Source organism: Arabidopsis lyrata (assembly GCF_000004255.2).
Source record: "Arabidopsis lyrata subsp. lyrata unplaced genomic scaffold ARALYscaffold_5, whole genome shotgun sequence".
NCBI classification, from domain to species: Eukaryota; Viridiplantae; Streptophyta; class Magnoliopsida; order Brassicales; family Brassicaceae; genus Arabidopsis; species Arabidopsis lyrata.
In genome coordinates this window covers 13,175,012-13,196,741 of record NW_003302551.1, presented here as the reverse complement: position 1 = coordinate 13,196,741, position 21,730 = coordinate 13,175,012, and the positions used below count along the sequence as shown (strand labels likewise).

The window sequence follows — 21,730 nt, the reverse complement described above, 5'->3', positions numbered from 1 at the left end:
ACATGAATAATCAAATTTTTATTTATTATTTTTAATTAAAAACGAATTAAAAATTATTAATTAAAAAAAAAACTAATGAAGGGTGTTAATTGTAATTACACAAATGCTCAAAACATATGAGTAATTTTTAGAAAATGTATGATATTCTAGTAATATTCAAACTTTTGGTTAACATCTGAGTAAATATTTCTATTTTGAATATAGTAATGGAACTTGCGTATCGGCGAAAACAAAGGAGAAAACGCTGCCAAGTTCGGTCATGACGAACCATAACTCTAGATTCTGCCTTTACATTTATTATACGGGAAAAATGTCATTAAAATCCCTGATTTATTGAAAACGTTGATTTAAATCCTCAACTTCCAACAAAACGAAATAAATATCAAACTTATAAACTTATGTTGACTTTTTAAATAAATACCAAACTTTCGTTGACCTGACCATATTAGACATGACGTTAAGTGGGTTAACAGATCACGTTAACAGAGTTAATTTTCTGTTAAGATACATGATAATTGAAAACAACATAGTTTCCTAGAACAACAAAACAACGTCGTTTTGTCGTAACGATTGAACTAAATTCCTAAATTCAATCTTAGATCCTCAAATCGAGTAAAATTCCTAATCCTAAATCTTCATATGATTTGAAACTCGGGATTTTATTGAGGAGTTACAACAAAAAAATGTCGTTTGATTGTTAGAGGGAATACTGTCGTTTTCAATTTACAGATCTGTTAACAGAAAATTAACCCCATTAACATGATCTATTAACCCACTTAACGTCATGTCTAATATGGCCAATTCAAAGAAAATTTGGTATTTATTTGGAAAGTCAACATAAGTTTGATATTTATTTTGTTTCGTCGAGAGTTGGATTTAAATCAACGTTTTCAATAAGTTTGAGGATTTTAATGACATTTTTCTCTTTATTATACACAAGAAAAAAGAGAATCTTTAAAAAAAAAAAAAGAGTAGTTCATCCCTTTCCCTTAACCAGAATGATATTGAACATTTTTTCTGCGGTGGATGTTTATTTAGTTTCCAACTGTTATTTCCCTTAAATACCCTAAGGGCTAAGGCACGCGTGACGAAGACGAAAACCAATTCATGCACGAACAATACTGATTAATTTCTTATGGTTTTGATTGTCTTCAGTTTGGAACGACGGCCAATCCAATAATCCAAGTGAGAATACTAAAGTTTGTACTCACGTATCATTTAAGAAGAAAAAGACTTGAAGACTACAAGATTTTGTCCAAAAAAAAAAAAAAAAAAAGACTACACGAAAAGGGGGAAAGGTGTAGTTATACATTACACAATACATATATAGAGAATACTAATTAGTTAATTAATCTATAAGAAAATAAAAATTCTAAAGCTTGTGAAACTTGATCCATCTAACTAGTGAACCCATCAAAAATTGATCATCTAAACATGCTTAATATATGGGTTGATATTTCAAATCCAAATTTACAAATAACACATATTGATGAGTTCATAAAATTTCAACCCAAATTAACCCAATATTGGGTTGATAGTGAACCCTTTTTAATCAAAATAATAATAAAAATTCAACCCAAATTAACACCTAAGTTCCACTTGTATTCCCTATTATTAAGTACATATGTCCTTAAGTTCCCAAAACAACTTTATTGTTTAAGATAACAATCCCACAATCAAAAAAAAAAAAAAAAAACACAATCCCTATGAATAACTTGGTGATAAACAAAAAAACAATAAATACAGTACAAAATAGTAGATGTCGCCGAGGTTGAGGTTGAGGTTGAGGTGGGGACCACGCATATTGTAGACAATTTTAAAAGAGAAAATCTATAAATTATGCATTTGTACTTAAAGCATTTGCATAATAAGGCGCCCAACCATTTGTTTTACCGTATATAAAATTTTTCTGACATCATGATAAAAAACCGGCATTACTGCTACCTCTTTTATTTATTTTATTAATCATCCATTGAAATTGGATTGCAACGTAGACCACACATACTGAAATATTCTTGACCCTAAAATATTAGTACACCAATTAAAGCATTTGATCAAACTGAACCAATTCTCAACAATTTTCTGAACGAAAGTAAGATGACGACAAAAAGACAAGTAAGATGAAACTAAAGTTTTTTTTGGTTCCACAAATAGTATTTACATATTATTACAAAAAAATTTAAATAAGAAATGGAAGAATAATTAAATTTTGACAAATATAGTAGAATGCAATATTTATTTTCAGTTTCAAATTTTATAAAATATAAAAGAAAAAAATCAATTCTATATTTGTCAGTTAGTTATATTCTAAAAAATATAAAGATTTGGTTTTGTATGAAGATAAGAAAGATCAAGTATGTATAAAATATGTTAAACGTCATACATGTATTGTATATATAGAACTAAATATATCTTCAACAAATATTTAGCAAATTGAGAAGAAAAAAAAAGAATCTAGGAAATAATAATAAAAAAGGGAAAATTACATTTTTAACCTTCAAAGTGTAACTGGGAAGCACTTTAAACCTCGAAATAATTCTACTAACATTATAAACCACCAAGATTGTTTTACTAACACTTTAAACCTCCAAACTAACTTTTTTGTTTGCAAAACTATAAAAAATGATAGAACAATCAATTTATGTTTATGTAATATATATTTATATAATTTATTTTCAATTTTAATTAATTTTGTTATTTATTACAATTAATAAAAATCTATAAAAACAAAAAAAAAACTATTTTTTTTCGTTTACTCATTGTCTGACCATGAAATTTCTTAATAAACTGTTAAAACAATCTTTAATTTTAGAATGATCCATAAGCGTTTTAACTATCTCCGATGGATAAATTGGAATCTTATAATACCAATTGAATAAAAAGATGGTGAACACATACAATAAACTGAATAAAACTCCGAAAATTATGGTCGGACGGTGAATAGTCGAAAATGATAATTTTTTTTTTACTTTTTTTATTTATCGTCAAAATCGTAATAAATAATATAATTAATTAAAATTTAAATTAAATTAAATAAATATATATTAAACAAACATAAATTGATTGTTCTATCATCTTTTATGGTTTTGCAAACAGAAAAAATAGTTTTGAAGTTTAAAGTGTTAGTAAAACAAGTTTGGTGGTTTATAGTGTTAGTAGAATTCTTTTAAGGTTTAAAATGATACTCAGTTACACTTTGAAGGTTAAAAATGTGATTTTCTCTAATAAAAAATGCTTAGAATAAGTAATAATTACTTTAGGTATATAGTATTACATTATTACGTACGCAATAAGCATCGTTAATTCATTGACGTGGTTTGACAACTAGAGACGCAACTGGTAAGGGTAAAATCGTAATTATAAATCCGAGGAACATGATTTGTTGATAGAAGGGTGAGATCGTAATTCCGAAAAAAAAAAAAAAACCCATTGAGCTCAAATGCTATAAACTCGTCGCCGTTGCTTGAAGCTCTAAAGCGTGTCCAAGTCTCTTTTGCATCTTCAAAGCCAAATCATCAAATTTTTATTATCTTCTCAATAGTCACTACTCAGTATTTAGAGTCATAAAGCTCGTCGAAGAGTTTTTTTTGGAGGAAGCGTTATTTTTGCTAAAGGTAATTCAGATTATTTTTCGTTTTTGAGTTTTTCTTGTTGTGACTGTTTATCCTTGAAGTGAAGTTGGAATGTTTCTGGTTTTGAGTCAAATCTTGGTTTGAAGTTTTCTTCTATTTTCTCGGTTGTCCAATGGAATATTCTAGTAATTGTTACAGATTTTACGAAGGAATTCTTCATCGTTAGATCTCTTTCTTCATCGTCCCCGAGGGTTCTTTTATATTTTTAACATTTTCTAGATTCGAATCTCAATTGATTCTGTTCTGTTTATACTCTGTATTAAAATTTTAATTTGAATATTTCAAGGGTTGGTTTTGTTTCTTGCATGATTTATTTTTTAAAATTATCACGATATTTTAATTGGATTTGGATCAGGTCATGAGTTTAGTTTAAGGATTTGATGAATTTTTCAAGCTCTGTTATTTGCACTCCTATTTTTGTTTAAAGAATATTCCTTAAATATACCAATTTAGAGGTCATAACTAATACTAAGGTAAATAAATCTTTGATTAATTTATCCACATAGATAAACCAATAGTGATTTATTAGTTTGAGGTTTTGATGAATTTTGAACCTCTGCAATTTGCACTCTATTTTATGTGTAAAGAATATTCCTTAAAATATACCAATTCAGATGTCATAATTCATATAAGGTAAAAAAAATCTAGAGTAAAAAGGTAAAAAAATCCGAGTTATTTAACTAATCAAAACACTTCAAATAGTTCCTCTTGAGAGTTCATAAAGACACAAGTACAAAATCATGATCTGTCACTAATTCCAACACGTTTCTAGAGATTCCTCATTAGATGTAACGTCAAGAGTTATTAAAAAGTATAATTCTATATGAAATATTCGAATATACTCTTTTGTAGATTTTTCAACTAATATTTAATTTCTCCAATCTTCAGGTAAACAAAACATTGGGATTTTGAGAATTGAAGAACAGTTTTTTCATGGGTTCTCTAATGCAATCTGAGCCAGAGATGGAGAAAAAACCAGTAGGGATACGATTCTTGGAACGTATCATAGGCTCAAAGCTCTCTTACAATGCTTATCAAGCCATAGTGTTGATCGTGACGTTTCTCGCTTACGCTAGTTATCACGCTGCAAGAAAAACAACAAGCATTGTCAAAAGCGCTCTTGATCCTCAATCTCCAGATACAGGACTAAACTCACTTCTTTTGAGGTTTACTTCGTTTGGATCCTCTGTTAAAGAAGAAGGTGGTTGGGCTCCGTTTAATGGTCCGGATGGTACGGTTTTGCTCGGTGAGATCGATGTTGCGTTTCTTGCGGTTTACGCTTTCGGAATGTATTTTGCTGGACATTTGGGAGATAGGATGAATCTTAGGATCTTCTTGACGGTTGGAATGATAGGAACTGGAGTGTTTACTTCTCTGTTTGGAGTTGGTTATTGGGCTAATATTCATAGCTTTTACTATTTCTTGATTATGCAAATGTTAGCTGGATTGTTTCAATCTTCGGGTTGGCCATCGGTTGTTGCTGTGGTTGGAAACTGGTTTAACAAGAAGAAGAGAGGTTTGATTATGGGAATATGGAATGCTCATACTTCTGTTGGGAACATTACTGGCTCGTTGATCGCTGCTGCTATGTTGAGATATGGTTGGGGATGGTCTTTTGTTGTTCCCGGTGTTATCATTGTGGTGATTGGTTTGGTGAATTTCGCTTTCTTGCCGGTTAATCCAGAGATTGTTGGAGCAGAACGAGACCAGGATCTTGATTCTTCGTCTGAGAAGATCGGAAACTCTGTTAATGAGGCATTACTATTGAGCTCGTCGGATTCGGAAACCGATAACAGGAAACAAGCTGTTGGATTCATTGAAGCGTGGAGGATTCCCGGAGTTGCGCCTTTCGCGCTTTGTCTCTTCTTTGCTAAATTGGTTGCTTACACTTTCCTCTACTGGCTCCCATTTTACGTTAGCCACACAGGTAATTTTACTACATATTACTGAGTTAGTACAAACCACTAGATTACCTGTCTTGGTCATGTAACTAATTACAATTTTTGTATGATGATTTGCAGCGATTGAAGGCGAGTATTTATCGGACGAAACAGCGGGAAATCTTTCGACAATGTTCGATGTAGGAGGTGTGGTCGGAGGAATCATGGCAGGTTACATTTCAGACCGAATTGGTGCAAGAGCGATTACGGCTGCGAGTTTCATGTACTGCTCAATCCCAGCTTTGTTCTTCTACCGAAGCTACGGACATGTTTCGTTACTAGCCAATGCCTCTCTCATGTTCCTAACCGGAATGTTGGTTAATGGACCTTACGCTCTGATCACAACGGCTGTTTCAGCCGATCTTGGAACACACAGCTCGTTGAAAGGAAACTCGAGAGCTTTGGCTACGGTAACGGCTATAATCGATGGAACGGGATCAGTTGGTGCTGCGGTTGGGCCATTGCTAACAGGTTACATATCGTCTAGGGGTAGCTGGAGCGCGGTTTTCACAATGTTGATGGGAGCAGCGTTTGTGGCTGGACTATTGTTGACGAGGCTGGTTATGGCCGAAGTAGCGGAGAAGATAGCTGAGTCGAGGCCATCGGAGGAATATAGATCTCCGGTGGACTGCGTCCAAGATCATGTGATGGAAGTGTGATCACCAACTTTGATCGCCATTTTTTTAGTAGCGTTTTTAGTTGTGTTTATTTTTTCATAGGGAAGATTTCGGACCGGAGTTTTGGTCTGTGGGAATTTGTAAACATGTAATCTGTATTGTGATGTACATAAATTACTATATATATATATCGATTTGATCAATTTCTCAAAAGAAATAAAACCTCCAAATTACCTTGGTTTCAAAGAAGATTAGCTTGGTTTTGCAAAAAAGACACATAAATCATTAATACACATTTTACATTCCACTATATTCTAGTCATTTTACCTCTGTGTATAATATAAATAAGCATACAACATTAAGAACATTAACTATTGTAAAAACCTATAACTAAGATTAAGGACCACAGCTTCTGATTTCCAGTATTTGATCATGGTTTTAAGTCTTAAGACCACTACATTTGATTAGTGATCTGTTTAATAATAGCATAAAATAATAGTACTATAGACTATCTAGTGTCTTCTACATATGGAGGACCACATTATTGACATTCACAAACAATTAAATGCACACACAACGGACTAATTGATAATGATAGGTTATAATCAATCGAATTAAGTAATCGGATCCCACTAGAAGCTGCATAATTATACACATGAATCATGACGTACGAATTCTCTCGGTTGAGAGAACTTTATTTTAGAAATCCCTTCTATTTGTTATTCAGTCATGGATTTTGATAGAATTAGAAATGCAATATATTGGAGATGGTTTGATCCGGTTAATTCTGGTTAACTTGGTATTGGTTTAATGTCGATTATTAAGTTGTATATATAAGCTTAAGATTACAGTTTCATGTTTAACAAGTTTTTGTAACAAACTCTGTTTTTGACTGTTGAATAAAGATTCTCTTTGACTCCGATTCTTCTTTGCTCGTGTTCATCTTCTCCGATTCACCGGAGTTAATATGGTATCAGAGCTTATCAACGAAGCTTCCGCAATCTTCGTCGGAGCTGAATCTTCCAGTCATTGTTTGTTTTCTTTCTGATTCTTGCGTTTTGCAAATTGTTCATCGGATCTTCTTTTTGAATCTGATTTCTTCTTTTCTTTCTTTCTTTGACCTCCTGTGTTGACGAATTTTGATTTTCTTTCACTGATTTCGTCTCACATTTCTTGACTCTTATGCAAATTATGAGTTCTTGTGGTAACACTGCGATTCCGATGACTTTCCGTCCATCATCAAGTATTCCGACTGATTCGATGAGTTATCCAACAGATCAATACGAAAATCCATATCATCTACACAGGAATGACCACGCAGGTTTGGTTTTAGTCTCTGATAGACTTAATACTGCTTCAGAGTTTCATTCATGGCGTCGATCTGTTTGGATGGCTTTGAATGTTAGAAATAAGTTGGGATTTATAGATGGAACGATTGTGAAACCAGCGAGTGATCATAGGGATTTTGGTGCTTGGTCACGTTGTAATGATACAGTGGCTACTTGGTTAATGAACTCAGTTTCCAAGAAGATTGGACAGAGTTTACTCTTTATCCCTACTGCTGAAGGAATTTGGAAGAATTTGTTGTCTAGGTTTAAGCAAGATGATGCGCCTAGGGTGTATGATATAGAACAAAGACTCAGTAAGATTGAGCAAGGTTCTATGGACATTTGTGCTTATTATACAGAATTGCAAACCTTATGGGAAGAGCATAAGAACTATGTTGATCTTCCGGTTTGCACATGTGGTAAATGTGAATGTGATGCTGCAGTGAAGTGGGAGAAACTACAGCAGCGAAGTCATGTTACTAAGTTTCTAATGGGTTTGAATGAGAGTTATGAGCAGACTCGTCGTCATATTTTGATGTTAAAGCCAATTCCTACATTAGAAGAGGCTTTCAATATTGTGACACAAGATGAAAGACAAAAGTCAATCCGTCCTTCTTCTAAAGTTGACAATGTGGCTTTTCAGACGATTGCTTATGGTACTGAAGCTCCTGTGATGGAGAATGGAGATATGGGATATATTGCAGCATATAACACTGCAAGACCAGCTCAGAAACCAATCTGTACTAATTGTGGAAAGACAGGGCATACAATTCAAAAGTGCTTCAAGATACATGGTTATCCTCCGGGTTATAAGATTCCTACTACTTATAGGAATGCTCCTCAACAGTTTCAACCAAGGATGCAAATGTCACCTTATCAACCCCGGATGCAACAGCCACTTGTAGCTCAAATGCAAATGACACAACCTCAGATGTTCATGCCTCAGTCTCAGTTACAGATGGTGCCTTATTCTAATGCAATGCAGTCTGCAAATGCAGCTTACTCTGAAGCTGGATCTTATATTCCTATGTTGCCACATGCTACTAGTGGGGGAAATAATATCAATTTGAAGGATCTTACACAAGATCAGATACAAAATCTTATTTCACAATTCAATACTCAAGTTAGGATTCCAGAGCCTGCAGCTACTTCTACTGGTGCTTCTAGTTCTACTGCGACTATCACAGAGCATGGTCTTATGGCTCAGGCTTCTACTTCTGGTACTATTCCTTTTCCTTCCACAAGTCTTAGGTATGAGAATAATAATCTCACTTTTCAAAATCTTACTCTTTCATCTATACAAAATTTTTTGCCAAGTGATGCTTGGATAATAGATAGTGGTGCTTCTAGTCATGTCTGTTCAGATTTAGCAATGTTTAGAGAATTGATACCTGTGACTGGTGTAACTGTAACTTTACCAAATGGTACTAGGGTTGCTATCACACACACAGGAACCATATGCATCACTACAACACTCATTTTATATAATGTCTTGCATGTACCTGATTTTAAATTCAATTTGATTAGTGTTAGTTGTCTTGCTAAAACTTTGCTTTGTTCTGCTCATTTCTTTCCTAATTGTTGTTATATCCAGGAACTTTCTCAGGGCTTGATGATTGGGAGGGGTAAACTCTACAACAACTTATATATTCTTGAAACACAGAATATATCCCTCTCACCATCATTACCTAAAGCTAGTTCTTTCTCTGGATCTGTTGTAGCTGATAGTCTCATTTGGCATCAAAGACTTGGTCATCCGTCTTCTCCTGCATTAAAGAAACTTGTCAGTATCATTCCTTCTTTAAAAACAGTGTCTCCTGATGTTTTACATTGTTCAGTGTGTCCATTAGCAAAACAGAAAAGATTAGCATTTGTTTCAAATAATAATCTAGCAAAGAATCCTTTTGATCTTGTTCATTTAGACATATGGGGTCCTTTTAGTGTTGAGTCTGTAGAAGGTTTTCGTTATTTCTTAACTCTTGTTGATGATTGTACTCGGATTACATGGGTTTATATGCTGAGAAATAAAAGTGAAGTTGTTACTGTTTTTCCAGTGTTCATGAAACTCATTTCTACACAATATAATGCAAAAATTAAAGCCATTCGTTCTGATAATGCTCCTGAATTAGCTTTTACAAATATTATTAAAGAACATGGCATGATTCATCAATTTTCTTGTTCTTATACTCCTCAACAGAATTCTGTTGTTGAGCGCAAGCATCAACATCTATTAAATGTTGCTAGATCATTGTTATTTCAGTCAAATGTACCCTTACCTTACTGGAGTGATTGTGTTCTTACAGCTGCTCATTTGATAAATAGATTACCTTCCCCATTGTTGAATGATAAATCTCCTTATGAGTTACTTTTAGAAAAACAACCTGATTATACTTTGCTAAAAACATTTGGTTGTCTTTGTTATACTTCTACTAATAATCATGAAAGAAACAAGTTTTCTCCAAGAGCCAAACCATGTGTTTTTCTTGGCTATCCTTCTGGTTTTAAAGGATATAAAGTCTTGGATTTAGAATCTCATGCTGTTTTGATTTCTAGAAATGTGATTTTTCATGAAACTCAGTTTCCTTTCAAAACCAATGAGTTACTTTCAAAATCAGTAGATATGTTTCCTAATAGCATTTTGCCTATGCCTGCTCCATTGCATTTTGTTGAAACATTTCCATTAGATGCTGCATTACCAGAAGATACATCATCATCATCTGCATCATCTGCACATATAGCACCTAGTACTGATAATAATGAACAAAATGCAGTTACATCAGATACGGATATCTCTTCTGTACCTATTGCTAGGCCTAAACGGGTTACTAAAGCTCCCGTATACTTATCTGAGTATCATTGTTCCCTTGTTCCTTCTATTTCTTTTTTACCACCTGATACTTCTTCCACATTAAATACCAATACACAAAATAATCCTATCCTATCTACTTCTTCTTCTTCCATACCACTTAAAAGAACCACTCCACATCCTATTACCACTACTATTTCATATGATAAGCTTACTCCTCTTTTCAATTCATACATATGTGCTTATAATCTAGAGACTGAGCCTAAGACCTTTGCACAAGCTATGAAATCAGAAAAATGGACTAAAGCAGCAAATGAGGAGCTTCAGGCTCTTGAACTTAATAAGACTTGGGTTGTGGAATCTTTACCTGAGGGTAAGAATGTTGTGGGATGTAAATGGGTATTCACAATAAAATATAACCCAGATGGAAGTGTGGAAAGGTATAAAGCAAGGTTAGTTGCTCAGGGTTTTACTCAACAAGAAGGTATTGACTATATGGATACTTTTTCACCTGTTGCAAAGCTTGCTAGTGTGAAGCTATTACTTGGACTTGCAGCTGCAAAAGGGTGGAGTTTGACACAGATGGATGTGTCTAATGCATTCTTGCATGGTGAACTTGATGAGGAAATTTATATGCGCTTGCCTCAAGGATACACACCTCCAACAGATACTGTTTTGCCTTCTCAACCGGTATGTCGTCTTTTGAAATCTCTTTATGGCCTTAAACAAGCATCTAGACAATGGTATAAGAGGTTTTCTTCAGTTCTGTTGGGAGCAAACTATGTACAATCACCTGCGGATAATACTATGTTTGTGAGAATGACTTCAGATAGTTTTGTTGCTGTGCTAGTCTATGTTGATGACTTAATGATTGCCAGTAACAATGACAAGGCTGTTGAACAGTTAAAAGAACTTTTGAGATCAGAGTTCAAAATTAAAGATTTAGGACCTGCTAGATTTTTTTTAGGATTGGAAATAGCTAGGTCTTCTGAAGGAATCTCATTGTGTCAAAGAAAGTATGCTCAGAATCTCTTGGAGGATGCAGGATTACTTGATTGTAAACCAAGTTCAGTACCAATGGATCCAACTCTGCATCTAACTAAAGAGATGGGTACTTTGTTACCAAATCCTACTATATACAGAGGTGTTATTGGACGTCTTCTGTACTTATGCATCACCAGACCAGATATTACATATGCAGTGAACTCTCTGAGTCAGTTTCTTTCAGCACCAACGGATATTCATCTTCAAGCTGCATATAAAGTGTTACGATACATAAAGGCTAATCCTGGTCAAGGATTGATGTATCCTGCAGATAATGAATTGTGTTTGAATGGTTTTGCTGATGCTGACTGGGGAACGTGCAAAGATAGTAGAAGATCTGTGACAGGATTCTGTGTTTATCTTGGTAATTCACTGATTTCTTGGAAATCAAAGAAACAGAATGTGGTTAGTAGAAGCAGTACTGAAGCAGAGTACAGGAGTCTTGCACAGGCTACTTGTGAGCTTATTTGGTTGCAGCAATTATTGAAGGACTTACATATCTCGGTTACTTGTCCTGCAAAGTTATTCTGCGACAACAAATCGGCTCTTCATTTGGCAATGAATCCAGTGTTCCATGAGCGAACCAAACATATAGAGATCGATTGTCATACAGTGAGGGATCAAATTAAAGCTGGAAAACTGAAGACATTACATGTTCCTACTGGCAATCAACTTGCAGATATTCTAACCAAGCCTCTTCATCCAGGACCATTCCATGGTTTGATCAAGAAAATGTCTCTGTCAAGTCTATATCTTCCAAACCAGACACTTAGAAGATAAAGACTTGAGGGGGGGTGTATTGGAGATGGTTTGATCCGGTTAATTCTGGTTAACTTGGTATTGGTTTAATGTCGATTATTAAGTTGTATATATAAGCTTAAGATTACAGTTTCATGTTTAACAAGTTTTTGTAACAAACTCTGTTTTTGACTGTTGAATAAAGATTCTCTTTGACTCCGATTCTTCTTTGCTCGTGTTCATCTTCTCCGATTCACCGGAGTTAATACAATACTAATCCACTGTTAAAGTCAATCAAACCGCAAACTCTAGAGGTTATGTATTTTTTTCTCACACTATTTAGATGTAGTTATTCAAATTTCTAAACACAACTTGTTTTGTTGTATTATACCAATCTGAATTTTGTATAGCATTACTTATTTATGGCTACATGTTGAATTCTCTAAAATCATAAAATTAAAAATTGATAAATTTTGTTTTCTTGGAGTTAGAGCAAACTCTGTTTTCTTGCTCTGTTCTTTTAGCTAATGCAGCTTCGATGGTAGCAATTTGGGCCAGCACCCCTATCATCGTTCTTTAAAATATAATATATATATATATATATATATATAAGGGATATCAATTTGGGCCAAAACATTTACAGGCCCATGTTCTTCATGTTTCTTGTTTGATTGCGTCAGGCCCATTAAGGCCCAGCATGAGTGTGAAGTTGACAAACCCAACATCGACAATCTCCGACAACCAACCTCTCTCTTTCTCATCTCGTGAAAATCAACACCACCGGATCGCCACCTCCTCCGGTTATCATCTCCGTCTCACTCCTCCGAGCTTTCTCTCTTTTCGGACATGGAGAGAAGATGTTTTCCTTTTCTGATCCGGTGGACTCCTGTCCCTACTCCGGCGAGTATATCTGTTCAGGCTTCTCCGACGAAATTGACAGCCTTTCCGGCCATGCTCAGCCACACTCGACCCTCAGGTAAGCTCTTCTTCCCATCTAATTGCTATCACTGGCTCCATATAAAACTTTGTCTAACATTTTCTTCTAATTAGTTAGTACTATTTTCAATTTAACATGAAAACGCTATATTTATTTATTTTCCAACAATTTTTTCAAAAATGAGATAATTATTTCACATTGTTTGTAACTACCGTCGTTTATTTCTTTGGTAATTTGTGTTAGCTATGATTATTCCACAATTTATAAGTTTTTTCGCTAACGATGAAACTTTTCTAAATCTAATCCGATATACTCGGATCAATATTTAATTTCAGTTTTGATAAATTTTAAAAATCATTATCCCACCGTCTTATTATGTTCTTAAATAAGAGACATTAACTAACTAACTCAATCTCTTACGAAATTTACTTTTATTTTTTTGTCAAAGCTCCAAAGTTACTTGATGATGACGATGTCTGGAAGAAACAAGCGCAAAGAAAGATTCTCACCGGAACCGCAAACGCAACCACCGTCGGAGAATCCTTCTTTTTCTTCTTGTTTGTTAGCTGATAACTTGTCTTCTCCCTCGACCATGGCGTACATATTACCGCAAGGTTTTAAGTTTATGCCATCTGATGAACAAGTTATCTTTTGTTACTTGAAATCCTACTTGGACGGCTACAAGAACGTATTGCTTGATGTTCCTATTCATCTCGTCAATATTTATGAGTCGAATCCACGACTACTTTCAGGTTAATTTCTCTCCGTCCATATGTATTGTTTCCTTAGTTCTTTAGTTTAATAAGTGATTAATATATATCTATGTTTGTTTTTTTTAAATAGTGGATTTCGATAAGGGTAACGACAAAGAATGGTTTATTATAACGGAGAGAAAAAAAGTTGATCAAGGTTTAAGCAAAACAAAGAGAGTTGGTAATGGTGGGACAACAAGGCAGAAACGTGGCGACACTAAAGGAGGATATTGGCACGCAACAGTGGGTGCACATGAGATCAATGCTGGAGATATCGTTGGCTACAAAACGGCATTTGCATACTACGTTAGGGAACAGTCAGCCGACGTCAAAACTGATTGGTTAATGCTTGAATACTCGTTGTATAACACTTTTCACAACAACGACAAGGTAAGTTTGTGTTTCTTGGTTTCCAAGTTATTAAGATTTTGAGTTTTGGATTCTGTTTTGACTCTTGTTTTTGTTGTTGCGTGTAGGATTACACTTTGTGCAAGATCTATCTGACTCCACAAGCAACAAAGAAGAAGAAAGAAGTGGAAGAGCAGAAGAAAGGACAAGGCGTTATTTCAGTCGGAGAAAGATCCACGCCAGAACCGCAAAAGCAACCACCGTCGGAGAATCATTCTTCTTCTTCTTTTTTGTCAGCTGATAACTTGTCTCCTCCGTCGACGATACCGTACATATTACCGCCAAGTTATAAGTTTGTGCCAGCTGATGAAGAAGTCATCTTTTGTTACTTGAAACCCTACTTGGACGACAACAAGAACGTATTGCTCAATGTTCCTATTCATCTTGTCAACATTTACGAGTCGAATCCACAACTACTTTCAGGTTTCCGTCCATATATATATATATATTGTTTCCTTATAGTTCTTTAGTTTAATAAGTGATTAATATATATCTATATTTTTGTTTTTTGAAATAGTGGAATTTGATAAGGGTAATGACAAAGAATGGTTCATTATAACGGAGAGGAAAAAAGTTGATCAAGGTTTAAGCAAAACAAAGAGAGTTGGTAATGGTGGGACAACAAGGCAGAAACGTGGCGACACTAAAGGAGGATATTGGCACGCAACAGCGGGTGCCCAGGAGATCATCGATGCTGGAGGTATCGTTGGCTACAAAACTGCATTTGCATACTACGTTAGGGAACAGTCAGCCGACTTCAAAACTGATTGGTTAATGCTTGAATACTCGTTGCATCACACTTGTCACAACAACGACAAGGTAAATATGTGTTTCTTTGTTCCCAAGTTATTAAGATTTTGAGTTTTGGATTTTGTTTTGAGTCTTGTTTTTGTTGGTGCGTGTAGGATTACACTTTGTGCAAGATCTATCCGACTCCACAAGCAACGAAGAAGAAAGAAATGGAAGCGCAGAATAAGAAGCAGAAGAAAGGAGAAGTCGCTATTTCAGTTGCACATGTGGAAGCATTGGAAGAGCATCAGCCTCGTAATGTCGAGTTTCCACAACCGCATCAATCGCAAGCCCTGCTGGATTCTTATCAACATCAGCCTCATGATTTTGCCTTTCAGCAACCGCAATTTTCGCAAGGCCCGATAGATTCTCAGCAACCGCTGCCTCCGCTGCGTTTGCTTGACTCATTAGAAGGTCTTGTGTCTTTTGAGATTGAGTATCAGCAGGAACAACAGAGTCACATGATGATGATGCAAGATTCAAGATCCGGGATGGCAATGACGGGCTGGAGAAACGACGAGAGCACCCAAGAAGACTTGTTGGATATGTTAAAAGATGACAGGTTCTTTAGCATGGATGAATTATTCAATGATGTGGAAGAGCATTAATTATGTCAAAGATTTTTATAAAAATATATTCATGCTTCATAAACTATATTCATAAGCATTAATTATGTCAAAGATTTTTATAAAAATCATTGTTGTGACTTTATAAGTTTAAACTACTACTATATATTCATATGTGTATATCACTCTGTTATCTGTATATCATGCTTCATAAAGTATATTCATCACCATTAATTATGTTGTTAATAAATTTAATAATTCAATTATTTGAAATCTCTAACGTATCAAATGGAGATTCCACCAAGAAACAAGCGCAAAGAAAGATCCTCACCGGAACGGCAAAAGCAACCTCCGGAATTGCAAACTCAACCACCGTCACATAACCCCGACCCCAACAATCCTTCTTCTTCATCTTCTTCGGTAGCAGAAAACTTCTCTTCTTCGTCGACTAAACCATTCATTTTCCCGCCAGGTTTTAAGTTTGTACCAACTGACCAAGAGCTCATCTTGCAGAACAACAAAGACTCATGGCTCCTCAAGGTTCCCGTTCATCACGTGAAAATCTACGAGTCAAATCCACAACAGCTTTCAGGTTTGTCTCCCTCGATTCTTTTCTTGAAACTCGAAGTGGGGTTTTACTTTTCTTGTTTCTGTATGCGAATGGCTCTCTTCTTTTGATTCGAAACAGAGAAATATGAGAAGGGTAATTATAAAGAATGGTTCTTTATGTCGGAGAGGATCATGATCAGTAAAGGTGGAAAAAGGCAGAAACATGGCGTCAGTGCAGGATACTGGAACCCATATCGAGCTTCCAAGAAGATTAACGCTGGAAACGGTGTAATCGGCTACAAAACCGCACTGGATTACTACATTTTGGGAAACAACCAAACGACGTAAAGGGGGATTGGTTAATGCATGAATACTGGTTTGAGTCTTCTGATGATAACAACGAGAAGGGATGTATGTGTTCCTTGGGTCACAAGCTATTAAGATTGTGAAGTTTGGATTTTAGTATGAGTTTTGTTTAGTTGGGGTGTGTAGGTCGATCATGCTTTGTGCAAGAAGAAGAAAGCAGAGGAAGAAGAGAATGAGAAGCTGAAGAAAGAAGACGTTGAGCAGCTGGATTTGTATCAACCATATCAATTGCAGCCGCAACAGCCTCATGACACTAACTGATCTCAGCCTGACTCATACTTTGTCATTTTGGTTTTCGTTTTCAAACTCTCTCTCTAGCTTCAAGCCTTTATGGGACATGTTAAATTCTCTAAAATCATAAAACAAAAAATTGATAAAATAATAATTTATACTTCCGAATGAGTACGACTGAATATATGTTTGCTCTAACTCCAATGGACCACAAATAATTTATACATGAAAATATATGAGAACTCCAGGATATCAGCTTTTATTCACGTAAGCTAGTAAGCATATACCAGATCACCATAGATGCATAGACAAAATTACACCATCGAATCGTAGAGGTTTATTTAATTAGATAAATTTAAGGTTTAATTATTTGACAAATGGTTTTAGTTACAAGTATGAATTTTATAAACTGCATTTGTGTGGCTAACTCAAATTTATCTGTTTAACTAAAATTTGACTACAAAAAATGAATTTAATAGCAACATCTTTTGCTAATTAACCCGAAAGTGTTGCTCTCAAAGCATGTGAGAGGCTACGTTCGATTTCATAATCATGTGACCCCACCACTTGAGAACATTCTTGAAAAGACATATATTCAAACTCGATGGCTTGCTTTAAACACTCATATATAAAACACATTGGGTCTGACTGGTGAGAGAGAAGAGGAAAAGAAATGAGAAGAATTCTCTTTCTACTAATACGTAGAAGAAAAGTTTCTACTCATAAAATAAAAATTCATTTGATAACAAAAAAAACTTTTCTTCCAATGTGGTAGGACCACGTGATATATTTTTCTTCTATGTAGCACACCAGTCACAGCCATTATGAACCTCCAAATCTAGTCATGACCATTCTAATTACTTCTTCTACTTCAATCACACACGACATACAGACAAACAAAAAAACACAATGCAGATACACAAACTCTGTTTTCTTGCTCTGTTCTTTTAGCTAATGCAGCTTCATGGTAGCAATTTGGGCCAGCACCACTATCATCGTTCTTTAAAATATAATATATATATATATAAGGGATATCAATTTGGGCCAAAACATTTACAGGCCCTTGTTCTTCATGTTTCTTGTTTGATTGCGTCAGGCCCATTAAGGCCCAGCATGAGTGTGAAGTTGACAAACCCAACATCGACAATCTCCGACAACCAACCTCTCTCTTTCTCATGTCGTGAAAATCAACACCACCGGATCGCCACCTCCTCCGCTGATCTACTCCTTCTCCGGTTATCATCTCCGTCTCACTCCTCCGAGCTTTCTCTCGTTTCGGACATGGAGAGAAGATGTTTTCCTTTTCTGATCCGGTGGACTCCTGTCCCTACTCCGGCGAGTATATCTGTTCAGGCTTCTCCGACGAAATTGACAGCCTTTCCGGCCATGCTCCGGCGAGTATATCTTTTTCCCATCTAATTGCTATCACTGGCTCCATATAAAACTTTGTCTAACATTTTCTTCTAATTAATTAGTACTATTTTCAATTTAACATGAAAACGCTATATTTATTTATTTTCCAACAATTTTTTTCAAAAATGAGATAATTATTTCACATTGTTTGTAACTACCGTTTATTTCTTTGGTAATTTGTGTTAGCTATGATTATTCCACAATTTATAAGTTTTTTTCGCTAACGATGAAACTTTTCTAAATCTAATCCGATATACTCGGATCAATATTTAATTTCAGTTTCGATAAATTTTAAAAATCCTTATACCCACCGTCTTATTTTGTTCTTAAATAAGAGACATTAACTAACTAACTCAATCTCTTACGAAATTTACTTTTATTTTTTTGTCAAAGCTCCAAAGTTACTTGATGACGATGCATGGAAGAAACAAGCGCAAAGAAAGATCCTCGCCGGAACCGCAAACGCAACCACCGTCGGAGAATTCTTCTTCTTCTTGTTTGTCAGCTGATAACTTGTCTCCTCCGTCGACGATGACGTACCTATTACCGCCAGGTTTTAAGTTTATGCCATCTGATGAACAAGTTATCTTTTGTTACTTGAAACCCTACTTGGACGGCAACAAGAACGTATTGCTCGATGTTCCTATTCATCTCGTCAATATTTACGAGTCGAATCCACAACAACTTTCAGGTTAATTTCTCTCCGTTGATATATATATATATTACAGTAAAACCTCCATAAATTAATACTCTATAAATTAATAAATTCTCTAAATTAATAAATTCTTCCGGTCCCGAGTTGGGACAAGTGTAAAATATGATATAAATCGATAAATTAATAAGATAATATTTTTTTTGAAAATCTCATATAAACATAAGGTCCCATCGATATCATAAATTAATAATTGTATAAACTTATTAATATATATATATATAATATAAATTTATATATGTCATATTTGAATTACTATGATATATATTTAAAATATTCTATGTAAAAAATTTAATAAAATATGACTCTATTATTCAAAAAAAGTTTGTGTTGTTTTTTTAAACTTAGTAATTGCTTCTCTACTTGTATTAGTTTTTAAAAGATATTACTTATAAAGAAAAAAATTATTTTTAGATAGAAATGTTTTTAAAAAATTACAAAATTAGTAAAATTTCTCTATAAATTAATAATTATTAATTTATCGATAAATTAATACCTCTTTAAATTAATAAAATTGGTTAGTCCTAACATTATTAATTTATAAATGTTTTACTGTTGTTCCTTATAGTTCTTTAGTTTAATAAGTGATTAACATAGGGAAAAATATCGTTTTATCTCCCAACTTTCAAAAAGTGGTCAATCAATACGTCAACTTCATATGTGGCCATTTAAAACATGAAATAAACTAACGTTGACTAACGTGACATTTTTCCCGATTAACATATATCTATTTTTTTGTGATTAATATATATCTATATTTTTGTTTTTGAAATAGTGGAATTTGATAAGGGTAACGACAAAGAATGGTTCATTATAACGGAGAGGAACAAAGTTGATCAAGGTTTAAGCCAAACAAAGAGAGTTGGTAATGGTGGGACAAAAAGGCAGAAACGTGGCGACACTAAAGGAGGATATTGGCACGCAACAGTGGGTGCACATGAGATCAATGCTGGAGATATCGTTGGCTACAAAACGGCATTTGCATACTACGTTAGGGAACAGTCAGCCGACGTCAAAACTGATTGGTTAATGCTTGAATACTCGTTGTATAACACTTTTCACAACAACGACAAGGTAAGTTTGTGTTTCTTGGTTTCCAAGTTATTAAGATTTTGAGTTTTGGATTCTGTTTTGACTCTTGTTTTTGTTGTTGCGTGTAGGATTACACTTTGTGCAAGATCTATCTGACTCCACAAGCAACAAAGAAGAAGAAGAAAGAAGTGGAAGAGCAGAAGAATGAAGAAGGCGTTATTTCAGTCGGAGAAAGATCCTCGCCAGAACCGCAAAGGCAACCAACGTCGGAGAATCCTTCTTCCTCTTCTTCTTCTTTTTCTTCTTTGTCAGCTGATAACTTGTCTCCTCCATCGACGATAGCGTACCTATTACCACCAAGTTATAAGTTCCTGCCAGCTGATGAAGAAGTCATATTTTATTACTTGAAACCCTACTTGGACGACAACAAGAACATATTGCTCAATGTTCCTATTCATCTCGTCAATCTTTACAAGTCGAATCCACAACTACTTTCAGGTTAATTTCTCTCCATCCATATATATAGTTTCCTTAGTTCTTTAGTTTAATAAGTGATTAGTATATATCTATATTTTTGTGATTAATATATATCTATATTTTTGTTTTTTGAAATAGTGGAATTCTGTAAGGGTAACGACAAAGAATGGTTCATTATAACGGAGAGGAACAAAGTTGATCAAGGTTTAAGCAAAACAAAGAGAGTTGGTAATGGTGGGACAACAAGGCAGAAACGTGGCGACACTAAAGGAGGATATTGGCACGCAACAGTGGGAGCCCAGGAGATCAACGCTGGACAAGGTGTCGTTGGCTACAAAACGGCATTTGCATACTACGTTAGGAAACAGTCAGCCGACTTCAAAACTGATTGGTTAATGCTTGAATACTCGTTGCATCACACTTGTCACAACAACGACAAGGTAAGTATGTGTTTCTTGGTTCCCAAGTTATTAAGATTTTGAGTTTTGGATTCTGTTTTGAGTCTTGTTTTTGTTGGTGCGTGTAGGATTACACTTTGTGCAAGATCTATCTGACTCCACAAGCAACAAAGAAGAAGAAAGAAGTGGAGGCGCAAAATAAGAAGCAGAAGAAAGGACAAGGCGTTATTTCAGTTGCACCTGTGGAAGCATTGGAAGAGCAGCAGCCTCTTAATGTCGAGTATCCACAACCGCATCAATCGCAAGCCCTGCTGGATTCTTATCAACCGCAGCCTCATGATATTGCCTTTCCGCAACCGCAGTTTTCGCAATGCCCGCTAGATTCTCAGCAACCGCAGCCTCATGATTTGGCGTATAAGCAACCGCATACTCCGCTGCTTTTGCTTGACTCATTAGAAGGTCTTGTGTCTTTTGAGAATGAGTATCAGCAGGAACAACAGAGTCACATGATGATGATGCAAGATTCAAGATCCAGGATGGCAATGACGAGCTGGAGAAACGACGAGAGCACCCAAGAAGACTTGTTGGATATGTTAAAAGATGACAGATTCTTTAGCATGGATGAATTATTCAATGATGTGGACAAGGCCAGTCCTAACAATTTCGAGGCGTAAAACAAAATTTAAAAAATGTGTCATACTATTTATGTTTATTTTTTTTATATATCATTTTTTTGTCAATATGTATAAATTTTTATATATAAAACTAAAAGACATATATAAAATAGGATTAAACAAATATAGGATTTTGCTGTAAAAAGAAAAACCTAAATAAAATGGACTAAACAAATCTTTGTTTAATAATATACATGATTAGAAATAAAATAAATATGACAAAATACCATGGAAGCTATCGAACTTTAGAAGAATTGTAACATGGAATATTAAGAAAACGCTATATTAACATTGAACAACATAATTATGTGGCCCTTGTAA

General features: G+C 34.8%; 2 protein-coding genes and 1 pseudogene across 3 annotated transcripts; all 3 read left to right on the top strand.

The window, feature by feature from the left end:
- Positions 1 to 3,431: 3,431 nt before the first annotated feature.
- On the top strand, positions 3,432 to 6,392 carry LOC9313629 (putative glycerol-3-phosphate transporter 1). Its single transcript, XM_002877515.2, has 3 exons — positions 3,432 to 3,614; positions 4,521 to 5,559; positions 5,654 to 6,392. The coding sequence occupies exons 2-3, from the start codon at positions 4,566 to 4,568 to the stop codon at positions 6,229 to 6,231; spliced, it is 1,572 nt and encodes a 523-aa protein (XP_002877561.1). The 5' UTR covers positions 3,432 to 3,614; positions 4,521 to 4,565; the 3' UTR covers positions 6,232 to 6,392.
- A 6,893-nt stretch (positions 6,393 to 13,285) lies between these two features.
- On the top strand, positions 13,286 to 21,448 carry LOC9313628. Of its 2 annotated transcripts, XM_021024077.1 has the most exons (7): positions 13,286 to 13,794; positions 13,886 to 14,184; positions 14,271 to 14,625; positions 14,720 to 15,021; positions 19,989 to 20,358; positions 20,476 to 20,777; positions 20,864 to 21,448. In XM_021024077.1, the coding sequence occupies exons 1-7, from the start codon at positions 13,506 to 13,508 to the stop codon at positions 21,407 to 21,409; spliced, it is 2,463 nt and encodes an 820-aa protein (XP_020879736.1). In that variant the 5' UTR covers positions 13,286 to 13,505; the 3' UTR covers positions 21,410 to 21,448. The 2 variants fall into 2 exon arrangements, with proteins under 2 accessions (XP_020879736.1, XP_020879737.1); XM_021024078.1 differs by lacking the exons at positions 13,286 to 13,794; positions 13,886 to 14,184; positions 14,271 to 14,625; positions 14,720 to 15,021 and adding exons at positions 17,549 to 18,807; positions 19,604 to 19,902.
- LOC9313627 lies at positions 15,739 to 16,985 on the top strand (annotated as a pseudogene).
- Positions 21,449 to 21,730: the final 282 nt, after the last annotated feature.

What these genes read in the sequence shown, in the direction of transcription:
- LOC9313629 (XM_002877515.2), top strand. Translation starts at nt 4,566, where the DNA reads ATGGGTTCTCTAATGCAATCTGAGCCAGAGATGGAGAAAAAACCAGTA. An exon ending in ATTTTACGTTAGCCACACAG is followed by an intron (nt 5,560 to 5,653) that starts GTAATTTTACTA and finishes GATGATTTGCAG; the next exon opens with CGATTGAAGGCGAGTATTTA.
- LOC9313628 (XM_021024077.1), top strand. Translation starts at nt 13,506, where the DNA reads ATGATGACGATGTCTGGAAGAAACAAGCGCAAAGAAAGATTCTCACCG. An exon ending in GAATCCACAACTACTTTCAG is followed by an intron (nt 14,626 to 14,719) that starts GTTTCCGTCCAT and finishes TTTTTGAAATAG; the next exon opens with TGGAATTTGATAAGGGTAAT. An exon ending in GAATCCACAACTACTTTCAG is followed by an intron (nt 20,359 to 20,475) that starts GTTAATTTCTCT and finishes TTTTTGAAATAG; the next exon opens with TGGAATTCTGTAAGGGTAAC.